General features: G+C 41.0%; 1 protein-coding gene across 2 annotated transcripts; it reads left to right on the top strand.

The window, feature by feature from the left end:
* Positions 1-2,577: 2,577 nt before the first annotated feature.
* On the top strand, positions 2,578-22,079 carry SUB1 (SUB1 regulator of transcription). 2 transcript variants are annotated; one of them, XM_042451686.1, is made up of 7 exons: positions 2,622-2,730; positions 10,113-10,226; positions 10,351-10,423; positions 11,334-11,354; positions 12,924-13,043; positions 18,976-19,084; positions 21,836-22,079. In XM_042451686.1, exons 3-7 carry the CDS (start codon positions 10,352-10,354, stop codon positions 21,913-21,915), a joined length of 402 nt encoding a protein of 133 aa, XP_042307620.1. In that variant the 5' UTR covers positions 2,622-2,730; positions 10,113-10,226; position 10,351; the 3' UTR covers positions 21,916-22,079. The 2 variants fall into 2 exon arrangements, with proteins under 2 accessions (XP_042307619.1, XP_042307620.1); XM_042451685.1 differs by lacking the exon at positions 10,113-10,226 and having other exon boundaries at positions 2,578-2,730.
* The last annotated feature ends 5,009 nt before the right edge of the window (positions 22,080-27,088 follow it).

Here is a 27,088-nt window from a genome sequence, read left to right as displayed (position 1 = left end):
TTGCCTGTAGGGAGTCAGCCAGAGGGACCTTGAAACGGTAGTACATGCCCTGGTAACTTCTCGCCTGGATTTCTGCAATGCGCTCTACATGGGGCAACCCTTGTACCATACCCGGAAGCTACAATTAGTGCAGAATATGGCAGCCCGACTGGTTACTGGCATACCCAGAGCCAGTCATATAACACCAGTGCTTAAAGACTTGCACTGGCTGCCTATTCGCTTCTGGGCGCAATACAAGGTGTTGGTCATTACCTATAAAGCCCTAAATGGCTTGGGCCCAGGATACCTCAAGGACTGCCTTTCCCCATACAATCCGCCCCGCACTCTCAGAACATCTGGGCAGCAGCTGTTGAGGGTTCCAGGGGCTAGATTAGTCTCTACTTCTAAGAGGACTTTTTCCATCTCGGCCCCTACCCTCTGAAATTCCCTGCCCATTGAGCTCCGCTCGGCCACCTCCCTGGCCCAGTTCAAAAAGGGGCTGAAGACCTTTTTATTTAAACAAGCATTCTCTGATGTAAGCCCCGACTAACTTCCCCCTCTCCTCCACATCAGTAGTGGCAAGCTGGCTTTAGTGTTTTTATTGGATTTTGCTTTGTTTGTATATTGTATTTTATGCATGTTATGATTGTTTTTTTGACTGCTGTACACCGCCCTGGTTTTATAGAAGGGCGGTATATAAATAAATTTTTTATTTATTTTATTATTTATATATTTGTGAGGTTTATTGCACTGATATAAAGTAGATTTATGTAGTACACACTTAATTTTATTAATTAAAATACTGATATCCCACCCTACACTTAAAAGCATCAGGGAAGCATATAATACTGTATAAACAAATGGACCATTTAAAATAATTTAACGGTAAAATGTAATTGTAAAGAAACTAAAACTATAGTATTTTTTTAAAATAATGACTATTTAAAATTAATTATAGTGATTTAAAACCATCCACATCAAATCAATTTCATCAAATCAAAGGATTTAGTAAAATTAGTTATTTTCTTTGCCACCGGAATGATAGGAGCATTGATACCAATTCACTTCTAAGGAGTGGATATTCCATAACCCAAAAGTTATGGCAAAGAAGACTTTACTAATGTGCTTTGCCCTGACTGATAGGAAACAGAAGCAGTTCTCTCCAGCAGACCTCAAACTCTCAAGGTCCCGAGCCATTTACTTTTGTGTACTGTATCTTCACTCACTCACTGCTTAAGATGTCTGTTATACAATTTCTTAAGACTCCTGAAAGCACCAGATTCTGTTTGATCTCAGAAGCAAAGCACAGTCAGGCTTGCTAAGTACTTCAAAGGGAGATTGCCAGGGAATTTCAGGTGCTGTGGGCCAGTACTGTTCAGGCTATCTGATATATGGAATTGGCAATTTCCTCCGTATGTGTTACAGATCGGCATTATATTTGTACCCATCCACCACAGCTTTTTTCTTTCTTTCCTGGAAACTTGCCAGGGACTGGTGCAGGTAACACTACTCTTGAGTCACATTTGTGTAGGTTATTTTCAGAGGAGGGCAATGACAAACCGCCTCTGAATATTCCTTGCCTAAAACTCCACATAATTCATATTGTTGCTGTGTACCTTTAAGTAGTTTCTGAAAAAAACTGATTTGAATCAAACTCATGAGATTTAATAAAAGTTAGAAACACATGGATAGATTACAAATCATATACGACTATATAATCATATACTACAATTAGATAACACATATAGTGTGTGTGTGTGTGTGTGTGTATGGTTCCTCTTTCTTTCCCTGAAAGAAAGTACACTCTGTTTAATCAAGGTTAAAACAAATAAATGTTGGACACACAGACAAACGCGCTTCAGTACCAACAGGAAGGTGTGCACAAAATGGCTCTAGAATACTAGAGAATTCTAGGAACTGTAGTTTTTGTGAATCCATTCAACCTTCTCTGTCAAGAGAGAGCTCTGGTGCCGCCATAAACTAGTTCCCAGAATTCCCTGGTATTATAGAGCCAGGGCAGTTAAAGTGGTCTCAAACTGGATTACTTCCGCAGTTTGTTAGTATTACTAATACTGGTACTAGTATACTAGTATTATACAACCAGCTGTATAATACTATAATACTAGCTCTATAATACTAGGGAATTCTGCGAACTGCAGTTTTGTGAGACCAGCCTTCTCTGTCAGAGAGAGAGAGAGAGCGCTCTGTCGCCACAACAAACTCCCAGGATCCCCTAGTGCTGAGCCAGGGGCAGTTAAAGCGGCCTCAACCCGGCTTATCCCCGCAGTGCGCTTTGGACTCCTATTTTGGCAGAAAAGTGACGCAGGGCGCCATTTTGTGCACACCTTCCTGTTGGTACTGAAGCGCGTTTGTCTGTGTGTCCAACGTTTATTTGTTTTAACCTTGATTAAACAAACTGTACTTTCTTTCAGGGAAAAGGGAAACCGTCAGTGTTAAGAAGAAGAAGAAGAAGAAGAAGAAGAGAGAGGAGAAAATAATACACCCTCCATTTATTTATTTCTTTATTGAGTGTGATTTCAAAACGAAGCAGAGGAGGAGAGCAACGGTCGCTCCTGCCCCTCCTCTCCCTCAGAGAGAGAGTGACTGTGTATGTCAGTCGAGCCGCCCTGCCGTGATTGGTTCGGGCGGGCGCTGACGTCACTTCCTCCGCTCTGGCGGCGCAGGGAGTAAAGGCGAGCAGCAGGCAGAAGGCAAAGCAAGGCAGTGAGGAGAGGAGGCTCTGCATCGAACGTGAGTAGCGGCGGCTGTTCCCAGCGCTTTCCACCCCTCCCTCCTCTGTGTGTGTTTTTCTAAGGGAGGGAGGGGGGAGGAGGATAGAACGCTGGCGTCGGCCGCCATTTTGTGGCCCTCGAGGCCCTTCAGGAGGAGTCCTCTTCCTCCTCCTCCTCCTCAGGGACCTCCTCAGCCTCGCCCCAAACAAGCAGGAGGGTTTCCCGCTCCATATTGGAGCTCATGCGCCTTTCCCCCCAAGGGATGGGATATGGGGAGAGTAGGGAAGGGGAAGAGGCGGCTCTCAGAGGCCAGAGGCTGCCATGTTGGGGAAGGCAGGGGGCAGAGGATTGGAAGCAGGCGAATGCAAGGGAGGGAGAAAATGGCGCCCGGGCACCGCCCCCTCGGTCTTCTTATCTCCTGTTGGGATGCTTAACACTCAGAGCTTTTACTTACCCTCCGGAGCTGGAGATTAGTGTCGAAATAAACTCGAGAGCGAAGGTTGATATTCTAGGTCACGTAGAAATTACCTGTTTTGGAATGTAAACCGTGCTTCATAGACAGGCGTTTTTATTGGGGGGGGACACACACACACACACACAGTGAAACCAAACATATACATAAAAAGATGGATGGGTGGCTCCCCCATGAGGGAGGGATAAGGGACATGTATTAAGTGTAATATGTGAATATCCAAGAACATACAGGGTGTAAATGTTTAATTCAACGTAACCAATGAAATGTGATTTCTAGTTTTCCTTGTTCCAAATGCTGCAAAAGGGCCCATACAGACAGGCCAAAATAAAGCTCACTTTGGAGGTATGCTGTTTAAATGATGCATGCGTCCTAAGAGGCCGGAAGCCATGCGGAAGCCACCTTCCAGTCCTAAGGGCTGGACCACAGCTTTGGCACAGCTTCTGGCCTCTTAAAATGTGTGTGTCATTTAAACAGCATACCTGTACCTCCAAAGTGACCCTAAGCAGCTTTATTTTGGCCTGTGTACAGGCACAAAGTTTGGTTCACTTTGAATTTGGGGTCCCAGTAATTTGGATGAATTTCCTACTGGGCACAGCTGCAGCTAAATAAACTGCTTCCTTTTCAGCCATGACTCCTGGGACTGTCTGAGGAAAAGAAATCTACAACAATCTCTTTCTTTCCCTGGTGGCATTGGGGTTCTTCCCACATCGCCTTAAGGCAGCCCAAGGTCTCCTTTTCCTCCTTGTTGTTGGCCTAAAACACACTGCAGGAATAATCCAGTTTGGGACTGTTTTAGTTGCCCCTGGCTCACTGCTGGGGAATCCTGGAAGTTGTAGTTTATTGTGGCCCCACCAAAGCTCTCTTTCTCTGACAGAGAAGGCTACATGTTTCACAAACACCACATTTCCCAGTATTCACTAGTATTATAGAGCCATGGAAGTTTAAAAAGCAGTCTCACATTGGATTATTCTGCAGTGTGTTTCGGACCATTGTTGTTCACTGCCCTCCAGTGAACATTCAGGGGTGGCTGTTTTAGTAAATACACTCATCCCTCCATATTTGCTGCTTTGATTATTCATGGATTTGATTATTTGCAGATTTGATTAATATGTCCTCTAGGAATGTCTGTGTCCTCCGGTGCAACTCTATGGTCAACGTTAACTAAAAGTTGCACCAGAAGACCTAAAGGCATTTGTAGCTCCTTCAGTGCAGTTCTATGGTCAGTGTCTGTTGGACCTAGAGATTCCTAGAGAGGTGTCCTTTCGGGTAAAAACATGGTGTTTCTCTTATTTGCGTTTTTCCATATTCATGGGGGTCTTGTGCCCCTAACCTTAATGAATATGGAGGGACAAGTGTACAAACAAAAAATCCCTTGATGATCCCTTGATTGCACAATATACATTTGTCCTTCCATATTCGGTGGGGTTAGGGGCACAGGACTCCTGTCAATGTGGAAAAGCCGCAAATAACAAAAACACTATGTTTTTACCTGAGAGGACACCTTACTAGGAATCTCTAGGTCCCCCAGTGCAATTCTGTGGTCAACATCTGCCAGACATTGACCATACAATTGTGCTGGAAAAGCTACAAATGCAGAGTGGAGCATTCTCTCTAGGAATCTCTACATCCTTCAGTGCAACCTTTGGTTAAAGTTGGCCATAGAGTTGTGCTGGAGGACCTAGGTATTCCTAGAGAGAACATATTAATATAATCTGTGAATAATCAAATCTGCAAAAGTCAAAGTCATAAATCTGGAGGGGCGAGCATACAACGAAAATCTACCAGAGATGCCTATATTGGCCAAACGAAGTGCACAATATGCTCCCCCCCCCATTCTGTTTGGTTTGTAACATCCTGCCTGATGAAGATGCCCTCTGATGAGTTCAGTCTCAGCCAGGGGCTCAAGGTCAACTCAGTAACAACAACAATAGCAAGTATATTTCTATACCACTTATCAGTGCACTTAGGCACTCTCGGTTTACAGTGTGTAAGCTAATTGCCCCCAGCAAGCAGGGTACTCATTTTAGTGACCTAGAAAGGATGCAAGCCTGTTGGTCGCTAAAATGAATACCCAGCTCATTGGAGGCATTTAGCTTACAGTTGTAAACTGCTTAGAGACTTAGTATGGGATGAAGCGGTGTATAAATGAAGCTGTTGCTGCTGCTATTGCTCAAATGGACCCTGTCTCATGGTGACTCTTTGGATGAGACACCTCCAAGCCTCCCCCCCCCCCAATCTCTGTTGCTCTGCATAATTGCTGCAAATTAAGACCTGTTACCTCTCTAATTGAGTCTATCCATCTGGCATATGGTTTTCTCCCTCCTAGCGTTAATGTCTTTTCCATCGATTCATAGAGTGGAAGAGACCCCAAGGGCCATCCAGTCCAACCATCTGCCATGCAGGAACTGGCCAACAAAGCACCCTCTGACAGATGGCCATCCAACCTCTGTTTAAAGACCTCCAAAAAAGGAGACTCCACCACTCCATCCTCAATGTGACATCCCTTCAAATATTTAAACAGGGCTAACATATCACCTCTTTACGTCTCTTCTCCAGGCTAAGCATACCCAACACCCTAAGTCTCTCCTCATTGGGCATGGTTTCTAGACCCTTCACCATTTTAGTCACTCTCCTTTCGTAATGGGATCATAGAGTTGGAAGAGACCCCAGGGGCCATCCAGTCCAACCCCCTGCCATTCAGGAACTTACAACCAAAGTATCCCCGAGAGATGGCCATCCAGGCTCTGTTTAAAGGCCTCCAAGGAAAGAGACTCTACGAAGGAGTGTGTGCCACAGTCGAACAGCTCTCACTGTCAGGAAGTTCTTCCCAGTGTTGAGGTGGAATCTCTTTTCCTGCCTTTGTTTTGTTATGCCTTCTTACGATGTATCCAAAATACAACAGCCTCATTTCGATCATCTTGGCTTCCACGGAGATTTCAGGGTTGATCTGACCTATTTGTTTATCTTTGGTCCAAAACACACTGCAGAAAGAATCCAGTTTGAGACTGTTTTAAATGCCTTGGCTCAGTGCTAGGAAATTCTGGGAACTGTAGTTTTCTGAGACATTCAGTCAGAAAAATCAGAGAACTCTAACACCACAATAAACTACAATTCCCAGGATTCCCTAGCACTGAACCAGAGCAGTTAAAGTGGTCTCAAACTGAATTATTTCTGCAATGTGTTTTGTACCTTTTTGGTTGTCCATAGTATTCTCATCACTCCTCTCCAGCACCACATCTCAAATGAATTTATTTTCTTTTTGACCACTTTCCTCACTTCCAGCTCTCACATCCATACATGGTGATGGGGAATACAATGGCTTGTATGAATCTAACTTCAGTGTTCAATTGTATATCTTTACTCTCTAGGATCTTTTCTAGGTACATGGTGATGAGGAATGCAATGGTTTGGATGATTCTAACTTTGTCTTTCACATCTCCTGCCATTTTTGGTGTAATGGCTCCTGTTTCTTCTCTCCCCCTCCTTCCTGCTTTCCCTATGGTTTTCCTATAGTATCGTGTTCTCTACACATGCTCGCCCTCATGCTCAGGATGTGTGTGTCTCTTGCCCACACCCCTCCCTTCGGTATCTTAAAAGTGGTCTCTCCACTCTGCGTGTTACAGCCCCAGCTCCCTGTCCTATTTTTTGATTCCTGGGTCATCTAATTGTGGCCTTCCAGGTGTAGTTGGACAGTAATCCCATCAGCTCAGTTTCCATCAGGTGGTCAGTGGCTGTCCTTTTGCCAGGCACAGTTCAGTGGCTGGAGGGACGCAGTCCTGTCCAATAGGATAGACTGCCAGCTTGGATTTTGGTGTGCTGCATGTGACACAAACCTTGGAGTCTTAATGGCATTCCTAGGCAGTAACATGAGCAAGATTTGTTAGGGCAGAGTCAGGCCTATGTTTTTGTTTGCTTTTCCCAATCAGGACTGCTGCCTATTATCACCACTGTCAGGCAGGATTTTATTCTATTAAACTTAATTCTATTTAAAGACATAGCCATGTTAGTCTGGAAAATCAGTATGCAAAGGCATCCTTCTGCATCTTTGAGACTAACTGAAAGAAAGAAGCTGGTAGCATGAGCTTTTGCAGACTTGAGCCTAAACATGCATCTGAAGAAGAAGACTCAAGTATATGAAGGCTTGTGCTACCAGTTTCTTTCTTTCAGTTAGTCTCAAAGGTGCTACAAAATCTCTGTGTACTGTTTAATTCTATTTTTTTAAATCAGGTCTTATGAGTTCTCTGTGTATGTACCTTCATGTTCACTGTTGACCTATGGCGACCCCATGGGGTTTTCTTAGCCAAAGAATACTCAGACCATGGCATTGTGAGTTCCTTCCTCTGAAATACAGCCTGCAGCACCTAATGCAGGTTGACTCTCCCTTATCTTAAATGCCTGGGACCAGAATTGTTTTGGACCGTCCCCCCCCATTTTGGAATATTTGCATATATATAATGAGATATCTTCAAGATGGGACCTAGGTTTAAACATGAAATTCATTTAAGCTTTGTTTACGGCTTATACACAAAGGCTGAAGATAATGTTGTATACAATATTTTAACATAATTTTGTGTATGAAACAAAGTTTGTATGCTCTGAAGCATGAGAAAGTAAAGCTATCACTATCTCAGCCAACTATGTGGAGTATTTTAGAATTCCAGATAAGAGATACTTTATGTGTATTCATTGGCACTCTTCCATCCAAGTTCTAATCAGGACTGATCCTGCATACTTTCCAGAATCATACAGGATCTGGTTCTTTTAGGGTATGTAGGCCTTCCTATGCTCTTTACTACTTTCTTATTTAAAGTACTATATTATTATTATTATTATTATTATTATTATTATTATTATTATTATTATTATTAACCTTTATTTATGAAGCGCTGTAAATTTACACAGCGCTGTACATGCAATCTTTTTAGTTAGACGGTTCCCTGCCCTCAGGCTTACAATCTAGAAAGACAAGACACAGAAGGAGAAGGGGGTGGTGACGGGAAAGGGTAAGAGGTCCAGCAGTTCCTCTCAACCTCCGAGGCCTGGACCAAGGCAGATGGACTGGAGGGAGGGCTTGGCTTCATAATGGAAGGTTAATCATTATCCAGGGAAAATACATACTCACAAGTAGGATAATACATATACAGTACATAGCAATACAGGAAATGGATCGATAAACAGCCAACAACAGAACATCAGATAGTAAGCGACAATTATGCAATGCCTGGGAAGGCTTCTCTGAATAGGATGGTTTTCAACTCCGTTTTGAAGCTGGTTAAAGAAGTGATGGCTCTTGCTTGTGGAGGAAGAAGGTTCCAGGAGTGAGGGGCAGCAAGTGAAAAGGGGCGAATCCGGGATGGGGCAGAGGAAATCCTGGGCTGGGACAGCAGACCTTGACTACCAGAACGGAGGGCCCTGGTGGGAAGGTGAGGAGAGAGAAGGTCGGATAAGTAAGGAGGGGCCAGTCCATGGAGGGCTTTGAATGTCGACAGCAGGAGCTTATACTGAATGCAGAAAGGGAGAGGGAGCCAGTGAAGGGATGCCAACACAGGAGAGATGTGGTCAGAGCGGTGGGTGGAAGTGATAATGCGTGCAGCTGAATGCTGGACAGAGATTAAAGGACGGAGGTGAGAAAGAGGAAGCCCAGCCAGGAGGACATTACAGTAATCAAGTCGTGAGATCACTAGGGCATGTGTTTTACGGGTTTCCCTTTGGTGGCCTGCCGCATGTCCTGTTAATCCACCTGATCTGTGCCTATGATTAATCTGCCTGATCTGTGCTTTCCTTATAGCCATGGGATCTCCCTGCGTTGTTTGCTCAAAGGCTTGTCTTCATCTGCCCCATCTTCACTCCAGTTTCTCTTTTCTTGTGGGTTGATCAATATGTGTTCTTGTAGGTCAGTACTTCTCAAATAGTGGGGCGAGCCCCCCCAGGGGGGGGGCGCGAGGCTCAGGATACTGTGTTATGCAGAGGTGTACTTATAACAATTTTATAGACAAACAATACTATTTACAGTCGCGCGGGGGGACGCGAAATGTTTTCTTCTTCCTGGGGGGGGCATGACAAAAAATAATTGAGAAGCACTGTTGTAGGTGATTGTGGAGTTTACTAACACTTGGCCATGCTGGCTGGGAATGGTCAAAGTTGAGAGTCCAGCATTTAGATCACAGGCTCTCTTCTTCTTTATCTCATAATTTTCACTCCCTTGCTAAGACTTTTCCACTTACATAATCCAAACCTTTATTCTGTAGAACTGTAAAGCTTATACTTCTATCTTCATCTTTACTTTAATGTAAAGTAAATGTCTCAAGCTATTTGTTTGCACTTTCTGGTTACAGTCCTGAACAGTCATCTGTCTTTGTTCTAAAGCAAATACATTTTTATGTATTGCACTTTCTTGTTTATGGCATTGTTCTTGAGGAAACACTTTTAAGGAATCCCATTCCCCAGCTATTTTTCCATGCAAGGATTATTTAATTTAGTCTGTTCTAATCATATTTGTCATAACAATGTGAATTTCAGTGCGGTCAGTTTGTTCTGATACTTAGATATGACTCGAATGGATAAAGGATACAAAATATTGTACAGATGAATTAATATCAGCTATAGTTGTCTGTGTGTGTGTGAGAGAGAGTGATTTGTGGTCTCATGTCAAGAGAATATCAAATATGGAAGCTGGTGGTTCTAATGTCAGTGAGGTGGTAAATCTCTTTAGTCGAGACTTAAAAGAAGGTATCCAAGATGCTGAACCTATTTGGATGTGTGGTCTAGTACCCTGTACAGTTCCTTCAAAATATGGGTTGAAACCTGGAGTATATTCACCATGTCACTCACAGTGGAGCCCCCAGCCTCCTTTGCAATTAAGTGGGTAGGTAATTAAGAAAATGAAAACTACATAAAGACCAAGTATTCTATGTTTCTCCCCTCAGTCTCTTATTTATTCTGTATCCCTGCTGTCACTTCTCCCTATGTGAGTCTACTGCAAGGATAAATATGGTATCCTGATTACTTTGAAATCCCATTGATCCCAGTGGAACTTCACAGTAAGTGTACTTTGGATGGTAGTGTTGGAAGGGATTCTGTAATGGGTGCATGTTTGAAAATTACAAGGGTACCTTGTAAGAAGTATGTACTGCTTTTTCATTGTATTTCTTTCTTTCTTCATAGAATGCCTAAATCAAAAGAACTCGTGTCTTCAAGCTCATCTGGCAGTGATTCAGACCGTGAGGTTGATACAGGGGTGATTATCTTATTAAATATTTCAGCTTGCCTTTCTCAAGTTGTTCAAGAACACTCACAACATTTTATAACGATTGATGTTATGATGTGCCTTCAAGTCAACTCTGATTTATGATGGCTCTATGACAGGGTTTTCTTGGCAAGATTTATTCAGAGGAAGTTTGTCATTGCCTTCCTTTTAGGCTGAGAGAGTTGCCCAAGGTCACCTAGTGGGTTTCCATGGTGAGTGAGGGTTTGAACCCTTCTCTCCTAGAGTCCTGTTCTGACACTCAAACCACTACACCATGCTTGCTTGTTTGGCATTGGTGCCTGGAATCCACAGGGGAGAAACAGAACCAATCTGGAGAAAGAGGGGAAGGATGCTTCGATACAAATACATCGTGTGTCTTCATAAAGTAATTAAACACACTTGCCTTGCTTTTATTGAGCAGAATAAAAGCATTTGCCCAGTACATGTATGTTTTTCTGTAGTGACTCGTGATTCTAATTTTAAGATGTGGGATATGCTATGGACCACAGTAGATAGTATGACTGGGCTTCTTTAGTTTTCATTATGGCTCTGGTCAAAATCCAAGGTACCTTTTGTATCTCTTGTTTTTTTAAAAAATAAATAAATTTAGGCATATACATGCATAAAATATAACTTAACAGATGGATGCTTTGCAACAATTGCCTTTAAGGCAGTTAGACTTTAACATTTATTTGCCCCATTACACTAATTTAGCTTCTAGCCAAGTGCATTGTAAACTGTAGCCTAATTCAGAGACCTCTGTTGTGTTTAATGTTTAGTATTGTTTAGTATTGGTTTAGTATTAGTATAAATACTAGTCCAGTAATAATTCCAAGTTTAAATATATATTAAAATCCAGTTTTTCTAATGCTAACACATTGTTCTATACTTTTAATTTCAGCATGTGAATCATCTACTGTCGGTGAGTAAAAAGGGTTTCTTCCAAGTTCATTGACGCATATAGATCCAGTTGGTCCCATCTGTGGCAATTCAGAGAGAGTTGTAAATTGGTGCTGACTGTCCTCATATCTATAGACAGAACATGAATGTGATCCAAGTTTGCAAGGTTAAAAAATGACACAAAACCCCTCACAAAACTTTGAACAGAATAGATACAGTTTAAAATATTTAAAATCATTTAAAAACATGATTGTTAATTTAAAAATGCAGCATTAAAATAATGCTGAAATGAAAAATACAAGTGGATTTCTAGCTGGTAATGTTTCAAAAACAAACAAACAAGCTTCATTTATATACTGCTTCATACCACCTAAGCAGTGTCTAAGCAGTTTACAACTGTAAGCTAATTTGCCCCCAACAATCTGGGTACTCATTTTAGAGACCTCGGAAGGATGTAAGTCTGAGTCGAGCTTGAGCCCTTTTGCTGGTCTTGAACTCGCAACCTAATGGTTTTGAGTGAGTGGCTGCAGTACAGGCATTTAACCACTGCACCACCAGGGCTCCTTAGTTTCAGGTAACTAAGTCATGGTTTAGTAGACATGCATGAACAGAAAGAAGCCTGAGTGAAGCCCTCTGCTCACAGATATGCATTACTTTGGGCCGAAGCAGACAGCCCAGTAGAAGTGGCCTCCGGCTGCGATTGCACTGCAACTGCATGGCCCACTTCCAAAGCAGCCTACCACCTCAGTCCCAAGCTGTGCCAGCCAGCAGTCAATCCAAATCAAGTCCAGCTTTCAGTCCTGGAGTGTGTCCTTGCTGTGGCTTCCAGCTGCTTTGGTGGGGTGTGTCATGTAAACACCATTCCCTTAAAGTGACTAGAAGCCACTTTCTTTAGCTCATGCGGTTTGGGCCTTTCCCTCTTCTCTCCAGTCAGGTGAAGGAATAAACAGCACTCCATTTCACTTCAGCTGATTTTTGGTTTGTTGTTTTGTATGAAGGATTAAAAAGAGGAGCAATATCTGCTGCCAGATGAAATGAACTTAGTAAATATTTGAAAATAGCTGACATGTTTGGGAAATACATTTTCTTTGCCTCAAGAAGCTACAACTATGAAAGATAGAGCCATATCTACAGTCATAAAAACTGATTCTTTTGAGTATAGGGGCGAACAGACAAGCCAAAATAAAGCTACTTTGGGCCACTTTGGAGGTATGCTGTTTAAATGATGCATGTGTCCTAAGAGACTGGAGGCTGCGCCAAAGCCATGGCACAGCTTCTGGACTCTTAAAATGTGTGTGTCATTTAAATAGCATTACCTTCAGAGTGGCCCGAAGCAGCTTTATTTTGGCCTATCTGTGCAGGCTCTATAGTTACCACAGTGTTGGGCTGGAAGCGGTGTCTGGCCACAGTTTCCTACCCATTTGCTTTGCCCCTTGGTAAGAATAAATAGATTGGTGGCATCTGAATGTACTTTATTCCCATATGGAATGGAAGTCTTGTGGAGAGAATGAGTGATTTGATTTTGTAACAACAACTTTTCCAATAAGTACTTAATTTATCTTGCTTTTTAAAATGTTTTTTAAATATTAAGGAAAAAAGGAAAAAACAGGCAGCACCAGAAAAACCTGGAAAGAAACAGAAGACTGGTGAAAGTTCCAAAGGTGCAGCTTCCTCTAAGCAAAGTAGCAACAGAGATGAGAACATGTTTCAGGTAACTGATGACTCCTGTGTTGGAGGGTTGGAATGTTTCTGTAATGCATTGTGGTATTGTAAATTTCAAGTACAAAATATCATTGTACAGCACAGTATCATCTTTGAGAAAAGAAATAAATCCATTGTGTTCTTATATTATGAGGATGTAATTGCTAGGATTCTTATAATTAATTTGAAAGCATCTGGACTATTTGATCTAAAATTTAGTTGTAACTTTCCTTAATACATCACTATGGTGTTTAAGAGAATGAAAAGATTTTGAGATCCAAACGTTTTTAATTATTGCAAAAACAATTTCTTCACTAACTCATCAATATTAAGAATCAATAACACAAACTGTAATGATATAAAACTTTATAGAGAGAATATGGGTGTAATCATGCTATGTGTAAAGCTAGTGACTAGTCATAGTATATAGGTCCAGAAGGAATTTTAGCTGCTCAAACAACTACATTCATGCTAGTGGCATTTCATTTTGAGAGCTACCGAACCAGATGATTGGAGCAATTCATTTGGATAAGTCTGACACAGGTATGCAAAATCATTTTAGTTCACATGTGAATGAAGTGTGAATTACAAGGAATTGGGCCTACATGTTCCTACAAAGCAAAATTACAGTAGCCTTTCCATTTTTGTGGGGGATCTGTTACGGATCCCCCCATGATAATGGAAAATTGCCGGTATTCAATCTCCATTGGCTTTAATGGCAGTGTGCAGCCCATTTTGTCCCCCTCTGTTTGTTGCCCACAAACGGACAAGGGACAAAGATTCAAAGTTTGCAAAAACAGAGGAGCGATTGTAAATTGAAGTGTTGTCTAGAAAGTAGTGTTAAGAAATCTTCAGTTGACTAAATATTGTTCTTTAATGTTATTTCTAGCTGGTGCCAAGCAGAGTGAAAATTATCACAACCCTGATTGTGACTGAGATATGTGTGATAGCCTCTTTACTTCTGTTATTATCAGGTGTGTGAGTGAAGGGTTTAAGAGTGTTCTAAGTAAGATTCTTAACTATGTGACATTAGGGCCGGTATAGACTGGCATGAAAAGCTCATGAACCTCATGATGCCCGGAAGCCAGCTTCATGCCATGCAGGTGCCTGTGTGGCAGCCAGATTCCAGGTGCTCGGCAGCGCGGTGTTCAGATGTCACTCACTGACAGAGCGCTATAAAGCGGCAAAGCGGGGAAAGACAGCTTTTTGCATGCACAAAAAGGAGCAGCTTTTGCTACTTCTTTTTGTGCCTGCAAAAAGGCAGATTGGGGTTGTGGTATGCAGTTGCCACAGCCCCAATCAGGCTTTGTCAGGGGCTGCTTCAAGCCACCCCTTTGCGGCAGTCTGCTCCGCCCCCAGACTCTATAAAAGAGAATGAGCTGTTTCATTATCAGTACTTGTATTACTTCAAACAGTTAATTGGTATGTGAAATAATATTTAAGAGAATGAGATACAAAGTTCTTTGTTGAAAGTTTGGCTCAACTTTGAGTGAAGTGGGGACCTTAATAAAATTACTATCTGGTTCAGTTGCCATCTGTGAGTAAATCCTAGCCTAGATTTCTGTGTTGTAAGGATTCCAGAGATAATGATTAATGTTGTTCAGCAACATGAATTATTTTTATCCATACTTCGAAGTTTTTGGAGGAGGTTTTTTTTAATGATGCTGATGCTATGGTTGTACATATGCCCTGTGTATTTTACTATTACTGTCATCAGGTTTACTTTCATATGTATACTCTTGAAGAAGAAAGTAACTGGAGATTTAAAAGTTGCCAGTAAGGATGACAAAAAAGAAGCAGAGTTGGAAGCAACTCTGGGCGATTCTGAGCTGGACATAGGAAGCTTTACATATGTGCAAAAAAGAGTATCCTCCAGATATTTTTATGGTAATCATTGGAGGAATAGATTTGGGGTGGAGGAAGTTGCTACATTTAGGAAAGAATTCATTTTAAAAAATAATGACCAGGGTGAGCGTTTGAGCTAGTGTAAATGTTTGTGAAGATTTCAAAAATCTCTACACTGAAGACATTAAAAAGCTGTGAAGTGTTGTTTCAAATGTTAGCTCATATGCTTTATAAAGCATATGAGCTAACATTTAAAACAACACATCACAGTTTTTTAATGTCTTCAGTGTAGAGATTTTTGAAATCTTGACTGTCTGACACAGGAGCAGGTTAAGGGATGTTGCAGGAACAGCGTGCAGCAAACCCACCACTCTAGAAAGGGCAGTCGTACTTTTTCTTTGATTATTGGGGACAAGGTTTGGAGGACTGAGGGGCTTAAAGGTCCCAAAAAGTGATTGGGGCACATATTCTCTGCCCCTGTGTTCCATTGTTACCTTTAATTGTATTTGTGTGATTTGTACTCTTAGCAGCCTGGCTGTTAGAGGAGGCACTAGTTCTTACCTTTTCCAGCAAGAGTGTACTGTTAAGCCTGCAGTTTCTTGTGTTAATTATTTCAGAATGTTTGTTCTCTTGCTGGTGCTTCCTGAACACTAATTTGTGAACTAAACACATCATGGTTTCATGTCCCCAAATTAAAGGTAGCCTGATTTTAGCATGAGCTGCTTCTCTTTTCACTTTGATCTTAACTCTCTTGCTTTGTAACTGCTTAAATACTTGTAGTCTGAATTCCATGCTCCAGCAGTGCACCTGAATAAATGGACTGAAATGCCAGAGACAGGCCCTAACACATAGTTTAGCAAGTAAAACAGCAATATGCATAATGGAAGTGGAATTGAGGAAGAAAAGAGGAGAGAATTTAGTTCTTCAGAAGTTCCACAGATCAGTTCTTCTGTTGCCCATAGATGAAGTCCAGACTGAGATTCTTATGCTATTAGTCCAGGGTGCCATTCCCATGGTATTCGTCTTGCTTGAATACTATTTAATTCCTCTTGCACACTCACCTAAATATTTATATCACAATATCTCACAGAAGTGTACCAGGAATATCAATGTAACATGGTAATGAATAACTGAAAGAGTCTAAAAACATGTTAAACAGTTTAACAGTATAAACATTTTAAAAGCAGATATCTGTACAGATATAGACAACATTTGTTTAAGCATGGTCTGGGAGTAAAACTACAAGTTTTGTTACGGGGAGGGGATTCACCATCTAGGATGGCACAGTAGAGGAGACTTTCTCCAGCATCGTCACATAATGCATTGATTCTGCTGGTTGCACACAGGAAAGAACCTCTCTAGAACACCATAATCCTCAGGCAAGCCCATATGTAGGGATATACAATCCTTCAGATGCTAGGCTATTTAGAAATTTAAATGTCATAATCAGCACCTGGAATACAGGCTGAAAACATATTTATAGCCAGTGCAGTTTGTTTTGAAACAGTGTTACGTAGTTTCTGTGATATGTTATCCCCGGTAATCTAACTGCTGCCTGCTGTACTAGCTGCAGCTTCCATGTTTTTGTCAAGGCCAGAGCCAGTGCTGTTTGGGTGTCGGACTACAACTCTGGGGACCAGGATTGGATTCCCAGCTCAGCCATGAGCAAGTCACATGCTCTCAACCTCAGGGGAAGACAATGGCAACCCCTCTCTAAACAAATCCTGCCAAACAAACCCCACAACAAGTTCACTTTAGGGTTGCCATAATCAGAAAACCACCTGAAGGCAACAAGCAACAAACAAAAGCATTAGACAGAGTACACTGCATTAGTGTAATTGGGAGATTACCAGCACATGAACTGTTATGACCAGGTCAGTCCTCTCCAGGTAGGATTCCATAATTCTCTACTAAAAAACCGGACAAAATGTAGGACAAAATTTAGACCAAAATATAGGACAATTGTAGGATACATTTAGGCCAAAATGCAGGCATTTTCCTTAAATGTCCTACATTTTGGCCTAAATTTTATCCTACAATTGTCCTCTATTTTGGTGTAAATTTTGTCCTACATTTTGTCCTGGTTTTTAGTAGAGAATTATGGCACACTTATCTCCAGGAAGGCTGCCCTTGTCAGTGGATGATGCCGAGTGTTCTTTCTCTTACAGTTCTTAGTGCTATTTCTGGCAGCGAGGAGGGAAGCTTACGACAACTGCTCCTTTTCTGACAAATGGAGGGCCTAGGTCAGGGGTAGGCAACTCTTTTGAGCCGGGGGCCAGTTGCTGTCCCTCAGACAACTCGGGGGGCCGAAGCATAATATAATAATAATAATAATAATAATAATATTAATATAAAATAATAAAAATTAAAATTAAAATTAAAATTAAATAAATAAATAAAACCGGGACAAATGTAGGACAAAAATTTCAAATGGAGGACACTTTTTAAATTAAAAATGGAGGACACATGAAAAAAATTGCCGATTTTTAAAAAAAAGTTAATATAAATGCATGTTTCTGAGGCTTCTATAAACAATGCCCCCTCTTGCCGCTGCTTGCCCCACTTGCTCCTCTTGCCCGCCAATTCTGGAGATCCGGGATCGATTCCCAGGTCAGCCATGGAAACCCATTGAGTGACTTTGGGAAGTCAACTCTCTCAGCCTCAGGCAATGACAAACCTCCTCTGCACCCACCTTGCCAACAAAAACCCAGGAAAGGCTTGCCATAAGTCAGAAACAATTGAAGGCACATAACAACAACAACAACAACAACAAGCTCATGCAAGAACTAACCTGCATCTGCACCGGAGAATAAACCTGGGTTGGCACAACTTTCACTGCCATGTGAATGCTATGGAATTCTGAAAAGTGTATCAAACTTTGGTTATCAAACTGGGTTATTCCCCCATGTGGATGTTCTCAAAACTCTTCTATACCCAAGGACTCCCTCTCTCTACACTTCCCAGAACCCCACAGCCATGGCAGTGAAAAGTGGCATCAACCCATGTTATCCTTCCCCGTTATCGGATGCAGCAACCTAGCTCTCCTCTCGGAAACCCATACGGACTCCCATTCTTCCTCCTCCCCTTGCTTTGGCGTTTTGCACACAAAGCACCCACGCCTGTTGTGGCTGCAGACCCGGAGGCGAGGTTACCTTCTCCAAAGGCGGGAGGAGGTGAGAGTCTCTGCGGCCAAAGCCTTCCAGTCAAGGCCGGGGCTGGAGATGAGGCCTCTTGGCCCTGTGCGAGAGGCCTTCCCCAGCGAGGCCTCGGGACTGGCCCCAGCACGGACCTGCTGCCGATTGCCGCAGGCGCGGGGCCTTTGGTGGGGTCAAAGGCCACTCGCGCAAGAGGCCAAAGGACCCGTGCCTGCAGCAATCGGCAACAGGTCCGTGCTGGGGCTGGTCCCAAGGCCTCGCTGGGCTGGATCCAGCCCGCGGGCTCGGGGTTGCCGACTCCTGGCCCTAGGTGGTGACACCATTGGCTGGAGGTTATTCCTAAAAAGATAACAGGACATCTCCTTATTGGCCATAGGTTCCTTGGCAAAAGCAGAAATCATGTTTTTTGTTTAGGAGGTCACAGTTGGTTGCTAAAACTGGGGAATACTGCTTACTTCGCAAGTTGATTTTTTAAAATAAAAAACATCACCTTTTATCATTAATGTTTGTGCTCTGGCTAATGTAACTATACCCAGAATTTGCCAAACTTGATATTACTTCTGGTTAAATATGACACTGCATTTGCATTTCTGAAATTGGAGGCTGGGATGATGGGTTCTATATTGGTCCTTTGAGGACTACTCAGATTCTTCTTGTTTATGCTTTTATATTTCTTGGTAGAATTTCTACAAAAAAAGAAAAACAGGTGTCTGAAAATTGCAGCAATACTGTTGGGAAATACTTCTTCCAAGGAAATAATTCTTACAGAATTCTTGCACCTCTGGGCTGTTGTTGCTTAGTATTTATGAGAGTAAGATGTACTTGTTTCTGGGATCTTTGGAATAAGGAAAACTTTAGTGCTGTATCATATGATTCCTTAAAGGTGTTTGAAGAATTTTATTACATGTGTACTAACAATTACATTCTGAAATTTATTGGCAGATTGGTAAAATGAGGTATGTCAGTGTTCGTGATTTTAAAGGTAAAGTCCTAATCGATATTAGAGAATACTGGATGGATCAAGAAGGTGAAATGAAACCAGGCAGAAAAGGTAATTTTACATTATTTTGGATGACATTTAAAGTTCTAGGTGGTATTTTATCCATAATATCTGGGTGTGAGGTAGATACCCTAAATATAAGGCAGGAGCGGGCAAATTGGGGCGCTCTGATTGTTGATGAATTATAAGTCTCAATTTTCTGTACAATTGCCATGTTGGATAGGACTAATGGGACTTGCAGTCCAACAATTGGAAGGCCATACTTTTCCACCCCTGACATAAGGCATGTTTACTAGATGAGGAAAGGTGATACGAATCCTCTCCATTGTAATAGTTGGCTGGCGTTCTCGTGGCAGGTATCTCTTCTCTCACAGCTGTAACACAAAGCCTCCTGGTGTGCATATCTAGCGCACTCGGCCAGACAGGAATAAAGTGAGGTGGTAGAATAAACTATACCACTTCATGTACCAGGTATGAAATAATAATTGATTGTGTTTCTATATTGAAAACACTCCGAGTGTAGAAATTATTGTACTAAAGATAATATTTTAACCTAAATTCTAGTTTTTATTTGCAAGTGGTATTTTACACATGTGTCATTTTCAACAACAAAATGCAGGCTACATGGTATAGTAGATTTTCTTACTTTACACTGGTACTTTTGTGCACTTGGCCAGACATAACAAGAAATACCTTCCAAAATCCCCGTTTCGGCACAACCTTACAGGCATAGAAAACACCTGCTTCACATCTGGTTACCCTGATTTTAACCTGCTTGAATTAACTGACCAGCATGGTTTTTCCCTTTTTTCTTTGTATTTGGTATGTCTAGTCTTGAAGAATGATATGGAAAGGTTGGTCATAGGCTTATTTTGGAGATCACTGATTCTAAGGTCTTACTCAGATTTGCAGTTGAGGAATTTTGCAAGGAGATTGTACATTCTCTATTTCTGTCTCTTCATTTTCACACACAGTCTTTATCTTCACCCACTGGATTTGATTTTAATTCTGAAGTGCACTCAGTTTCTTTTCACCTGGGTAATAATAAACATAAACTTGAAAGGATGAGATTATGAAAAACAAACAAAATTGCAAGCAGATCTCTAAACTTTATGTCTGAGCAGGGGTTCACTTGATCTGTGTACTTCTGGCAACACTTTCCAGAACACAAAACCATCTCATTATAGCATGCATAGTGGCCCAATAAAGTGAGAAGGTTTCTTTGTACTGTCTGTCATATATGTCCTTCCAAGTCATGCTGTTGTACTGCGTGTGTAGTTTCCACTGGGAGTGCAGGAAGTATTGTCCCAGAAAAGAACAGCCTTATAGGTAACTGCAGCAATCTATTTGGATTGTACTATCCATACTAGCCTCACTGATTCTTGCGTCTGTTGTTTGGATGATATGCTGGAATTGGTACAGTCCCTGCACAATAAATTCTACCAATTTTAAAGCCTTTAAAGTTCAGATGTGTTTTTCCTCTCACCTGCTGTGGAAGGTAATATTCAGGTACTTCAAAGTGGGCTGGGAAATGCCAGTGTTAGTAAAAGATAAATCTGAGCGAATGAGTGAGCCTTGTATAGTGGCTCTGCCAGCTTTAGCATCACTAAGTCATGTCTTCTGTAGCAAACAGATATTAATTTAAGTATTATGTGTATTTTGTATTTAAAGAAATCTGTGTCATGGTAACATGAATTCTGCTTCAAGAAAAAGTAAATGCATGGCCTGTAAATAGCACAGTTGATACAAACTTAACCTAGGTCATACATAATATTGCTAGATTTTGGAAGGATTGAACAGACACATAGATGTAATTTAAGTTCTAATTTTGGACCCCAGAAAGTTGGATTCCACTTGTCTCCTATCCCAATTCTGCAGAAGTAATAACTTTATAAGTTTTCTTGTCCTTAAGTCAGCATCCTTTTGCAGTTGGCCCTTTGTATCCACTAGGCTTTAGTTCCAAGACCCATCGTGGATACCAAAACCACTGGATGCTCAAGTCCCATTAAATACAATGACATAATAAAATGGTGTCCCTTACATAAAATGGCAAAATCAACGTTTGCTTTTTGGAATTTATATACAGTGCGCCTGTGCTGTATGCAGGCTCGCCATACGCAGACTTGAGGTCATGTGGACGGCAACCCCTAATACAATTATTGGGGCGCCTGCTCGTGGCGCGTGCCATGGTGTGCGTCATGTGGGCACATCCCATTCACATGAATGTGGCTTGAGTATATGCATGATTTGCCTTATGTGAGGGGTTCCAAAACAGATCCCCTGCATAAGGCAAGGGTGGACTGTATTTTTAAAAATATTTTTAAGCCATTAATGCTTGAATTTGTAGATAAGGATTCAGTGGATATGGAGGGCTGACTGTATTATAAAGATTGTAGCCTTCAAATGGACTCTGTAGCTTACAGTACCATTGTTAGTCACCAGGTGACAGATTTTCCTTTGCCTTGAGATAAGCAGGAGCAAGGCCAGGAATATTCATTTCTTCAGTGGGCCTTTAGGTACCTCCATTTAGTTCTTTCCTCTTCAAGGCACCTGGATAATTCAAAAAGTAAAGAGAAAGATTGAGCTGTTGCTTGGTAAAGGTTGAGGAAGAATGCAAGTAGAGGCTGAAGGGTATCGGGAGGAACTGATGAGAGGAAGGCTATGGAGAGAGATGAGATGGAAAAGGAAGAAGAGAGTGACTATCTAGGGCAGGGTAGAATGACCTGGTGTGTGTGTGTGTGTATTTCTGAACCTTGTGAATCAGGGCACTTCTGCTAGTCTATATCTTTTGGTTTATTTCAGGTATCTCTCTAAATCCAGAACAGTGGAGCCAGCTGAAGGAACAGATTACTGATATTGATGAAGCAGTAAGAAAACTGTAGATGAGCCATGGAGAAACTCTGTTATAGGTTTAAGTAGTGTTTATACATCAGCATTCATTTTCTAAACTTATTTGTTTTCCAAGCTATTGTATATTTGGATTGCAAAACAATTTGTAAGATGGACGCTTTTTTTTAATGTGCATTAAAAGTGTATTCTGAGTGAAGTTATGAATGTGTATACTTTTATTAAACAGGTGTTATATTCTCACATCAAGGTGTAAAATAAAAACACATTCAATGAATAATCTTGAGTAAGATATAATTGTTGGTGACTGCCTTGAATGAAAAATGTTGTAACATGAAATAAGCTTCTGGTTTACTTTGACAGCTTGATACTTATTTTATCAATATCAATACTTATTTTATCAAATATCCAAACATCATAAATATGCTGGCTTTTATTTTCCACTAGACATGGTAGCATCAGGGACCCACAGGTTGATTTGGGAATAGGAGATGACACTAAGTAGATTTGAGCAATATTCTGAATGGGAGCCCTCTAAGAGTAGAACATCTTTCTCATTCTTCACCACAGTCACCTGTGTTGTAGCACTGTTTTGCATGAATATATCATTCAAAGTGTAAGAGTCAGCGTGGTGTGATTTGAGTGTTGGACTATGACTCTCGAGACCAGGGTTTGAGTCTCAACTTAGTCATGGAAACCCACTTGGTCACTTTGGGCAAGTCACTCCCTCAACCTTGGAGGAAACCCAAGGCAAAAAAACCAAAAAACCTTTGAACATAACTTGGCACGAGAAACCTGCAATAGGTTCACCTTAGGGTTGCCATAGAAATGAATTGAAGCCACACAACAATAACAAAATATTGAAATTATAATATATCACAGATCTTTCCTACAGAAGCATGTGGCTTCACTGCTTTTGAATACCTTTCAAGATCTTGTAATGCTTTTGCTAATTGATTGCAGTTACTGGTACACAAAATATACATTGTGTGCTATTTGTAAATAGATCACATATGAAAAGAGCAGGAAGTGGCTATGCAAAGATGGAAACATGGGTATTCCTGTTTCGTGAAATATTAAAGGGAAGGAAATGTGTTTTGAACTACTTTGGACTTTGAAATGAATGATGATTATGATTGGATTTCTCAGTGGTTAGGCTCGTTGTAGTTTTTAAACATTCACTATATTAGTTTAGGAGAAATGCCAGCAGACTGGAGGAGGGCAAACATCCCCATCTTCAAAAAGGGGATCCCAACAATTATCGTCCATTTAGTCTGACATCAAAGATCCTAGAGCAGATAATTAAACAGAGAGTCTGTGAACATAGCTGTAAAGCAATGCTATAATCAGAGATCTGCCATTGGTCTTTCTGTGTTGAGCAGGATAAAGCCAAAATGAAAACGTGCAAAGCTGAAACAAATCAGTTTAATAAAAAAATGAAACAAATGACCATAGTGATGTCTGTATAATTTCAATATTTCAGTTTTAACATTCACATCTTCCTCCTACAGTTCCCCAGTCATAGTGCTCTGGTATCAATACCAGGAAAGATTCTAGAGCAGATCATAAAACAGAGTCTGTGAACACCTAGAAGGCAATTCCATAATCACAAAAAGTCAACATGGGTTTCAGAGTAAGAAGTCATGCCAGACAAATCTAATCTCTTTTTTTTATAAAATTACCAGCTTGGTGGATGAAGGGAATGCTGTGGATATAGTATATCTTGATTTCAGTAAGGCCGTTGACAGGGTTCCCCACGACATTCTTTCAAACAAGCTTGTAAAATGTGGGCTAGACAAGGTAACTGTTACATGGATTTGTAATTGGTTGACTGGCCGAAGCCAAAGGGTGCTCAACAATGGCTCTTTTTCATCCTGGAGAGAAGTGACCAGTGGAGTCCCACAGGGGCCTGTCCTGGGCCCAGACATGCTCTTGCAATGTCATTTCGAAGGTCACAGATCAACTGTAAGCCACCAATAGATCAGCAAATAGAAAGTTCATTTCAGGAAACATAACCCAGATTTCTAAGGTACATAAAAGAAATGCAAAAATATAGACATGATCAATATAAAATTATGTTGCATCTGTCTAGTCACTTTAACATATTTCAACTTGGGGCAATGCAGAATACAAAATTGCATCTTTCTATGATGTACCAGTAGTCCTGCCTCTGTTTACTGCTTTTTCACTGGAGAGGGAACTAATTGATGGTACACATCTTCACACAGAAATGCTTTACTTCCTATACTGTTGGTCTTCAACAGCTGATCAGGGCACATAGGTGAGTCACTATTAGGATGACTCCTTTCCACCTAAATTGAAAACAATATGCTGCTCATATATACAATCTTGTAACTGCAAGGTGGAGCAATACGTGTATAGAAGAGGAGGAAGAGACCTTTTTGCCTAGAACTGAGCTCTCCAAGCATGCTTGATAACAGTTGTGCCCTAATATACAGGCTGGATAAAGTCTAAAATATGGTACTTTGTGCTTGTACAGAGGTCACTAAATGCATTGGTTCTACTCTTTTAATCACTGGGCTCCATTTCATGACACCTATATTGTGGATTGCGGTCACCAGTTGTGTGATACACAACTTGATACACTGTAGACATAAAGAAATCAGTTGCTGACATCCCTTTTACACTCCATGGGACCCAGGAAATAGAACAAGAATGGGCTTTAAAGAGTTGCTTGAACTCAGGCCAACAGGAGCATTGTTATATCTATGTCAGTTTCATCAGTTCTACATAAGATTGAGCTGTAGATTATATGGAACTTGTCCTTTAAATTCAATTTGCTTGGTTTATAAAACTTGCAGAGTCATGGTAACCCTGTAGATATCTCCCTGTCCAACACTGTTTGCTTAGGACCTGTAATTCATACCTCCCTAATAGTCTATCCATCTACCTCCCTCCATCTTTCCTAGCACACACTACATTCTTAAAGCATTGCTATTCCACTTTAACTGGTTTGGCTGCCTCCTGTTGCATTCAGGGATTTGCAGTTTAGGGAGGGGTATTTAGAATATTCAGCCAGAGAGTTCTTCAGCCTCACTGAACTACAAACTCCAGAATGCAACAGGAGGCAGCAGAGCAGTTAAAGTGGAATAGCAATGCTTATGATAATCTCCATTGTTTTTTCTAATGAGTCTTGCCTTCTGGTGACGTGGCCAAAGTATCACAACCTCAGTACAACCACTCAATCATATTCCACTGAGTACTGGTTATATTTATTTTATGAGAAAAGGATGGTTTTTGAATAATTGGAACTGAGGGCTCCAGGAGACAGTTTGTATTTCTTTTCATGTGTGTGTGCTGGGACTTCTTTTCAATTTGCCTTAGTTTGCTTCCCTCTTAGCAAACAATCTCCATAAAGAAGTCCCATCTATCAAAATGTTGGTTTTAGAGACTTCAGTTAGGGCAGCCACTAGATGGTAGCATAACTCTTCAGTTTAGTTCCTCAGTAATTTTTGCTTAATGAACAGCAATGTCTTGACTGTGGAATACTGAAAATTTTAATTGTTTTTCTAGGCTTCATGTTTCTGAGCTGAAGTCTTTCCTTAATTTTATGGGTCTAGTCTTTTTTTTTAAAAAAATACAAGGTGGTTTGTAAGAATACAGGAGCAAAATTTATAAGGCTATGTTAGAAATGTGAGTTGTGGTCTCAAATGTGACAGTGGTTGACAAAAACAGGAATCTGGGTTCAGGAAAACGCCTCAGGGGTCATTTTGTCTTTTTACATTAGGAATGTGCATTCCTGGATTGTGGGGGGGAGCTTTGGATGAAATACTCCCAGTCTGCCTACTGGACTTGGAAGAGGCAGGACATGCCACAGGACTAGTTTGTACTTCAGGCTCCTGATTTCTTTGGTTCCTTTGTGCAGTAAGAATGGTGGCATTGTTCAGAAGCTTTCCCACTTTGGGGGCTGTTTAAATGCCCGACCTTTCCTGACCCTCTGGAGATGGCCATGAATAATAGGTCAAATTCAGCTTAAAAATCACTTGAGTCCTGTAGTGAAACAGTGTTTCAACATCTGTATGAAGTCTGAGAAACTACAAGGCTGAGTGACTGGAGTCATTTTGCAATGGAAACATAATATAAATTTCTATCCAGGGCCCAAAACAATAGCTGGAATTGGGTATGAAGTTTAGCCCTATAGATTCCCACATGCAAAAAATCTATAAGACTCTAAAGGACTCTAACGTGGCATCACCTCTACAGTGGAAGAATCAGTCCAGACAAAGTTCCCTGCAGTCAGTGCAAGAGGAATTAGATCATTCCCCACTACCATGGATTATTATTTTTGTTCCTTTACTGATATCATAATAGCTGTGTCTTTAAAATAGTTAGGAATGTTTTAAAATTACATATAATTTGTTAGTGTTTCTTTTTTCTCCCATTCTTTTTCTGAAGCCTTACTGAAGTTGAGATTACAGGGTCATCAGGTTTAACATATGGAATGCATTTAAGTTATATTAATTTATACAGCTTTGCTAGGGGGCACACTATTGTGCCTGTTAGTGATAAGAGTATATATCAATGTTCTCTACTTTGATACGGATACAGCAGAGTATTATGGGGTCAGCGTTTTCAAGGAACTATCTATTAAACTTGATTGGCTGTTCACTTTTGTTTAAAATCACATCATCTTGAGTGCATATAGGAACTTGAGAATAGCCTTGTTAAATGAGACAAAAGACCTAGTCAGACTTGTATGTCCTTTCTCTACAATAGTCAAACAGTCATATCAGGGATAGGAACATAAGCAGAGCCCTGTTAAATCAGACAAAAGGCTTAGTTAGTCAAGTATCTCCTTTTCCCACAGTGGTCAGTCATACCAGTTCCCTGATGCTGTTCCCACAAGTGTTATTCAGAGGTATGATGCCTCTGATTCTGAAGGCAAGCTAAAGCCATAATTGATGGGTGTATCTTCCATGAATATGTCTAATATTGTTTTGTGTCTATCTGAATTAATAGACCCCGAGATAGTGAATTCTATATAGAGTGTACCCATATTGCAGCATCAAATACATAATCCAATGTGCTGTATTACGTTTTGGCTTTTCTCCCTCATATGACTGGATAGCATTGAAAACTTGCTCCAGATGGCTTTTGACAGGATGGGATAGCATCCTCCTTATTTCGCTGACAGAAGCACCTCATTTGATATTGCCTTAAAGTGGGCAGTTATGTCTAAATATGATC

This window comes from Sceloporus undulatus, chromosome 2 (genome assembly GCF_019175285.1).
Source record: "Sceloporus undulatus isolate JIND9_A2432 ecotype Alabama chromosome 2, SceUnd_v1.1, whole genome shotgun sequence".
NCBI classification, from domain to species: domain Eukaryota; kingdom Metazoa; phylum Chordata; class Lepidosauria; order Squamata; family Phrynosomatidae; genus Sceloporus; species Sceloporus undulatus.
The sequence above is the reverse complement of the archived record's forward strand: the minus strand, read 5'-3'. Positions and strand labels throughout refer to the sequence as shown.

Bases quoted from the DNA above. Each gene is read 5' to 3' on its own strand.
- SUB1 (XM_042451685.1), top strand. From the start codon at position 10,352: ATGCCTAAATCAAAAGAACTCGTGTCTTCAAGCTCATCTGGCAGTGAT. The intron at 10,424-11,333 runs GTGATTATCTTA...TTTTAATTTCAG, and splicing joins ACCGTGAGGTTGATACAGGG to CATGTGAATCATCTACTGTC. The intron at 13,044-18,975 runs GTAACTGATGAC...ATTTATTGGCAG, and splicing joins GAGATGAGAACATGTTTCAG to ATTGGTAAAATGAGGTATGT.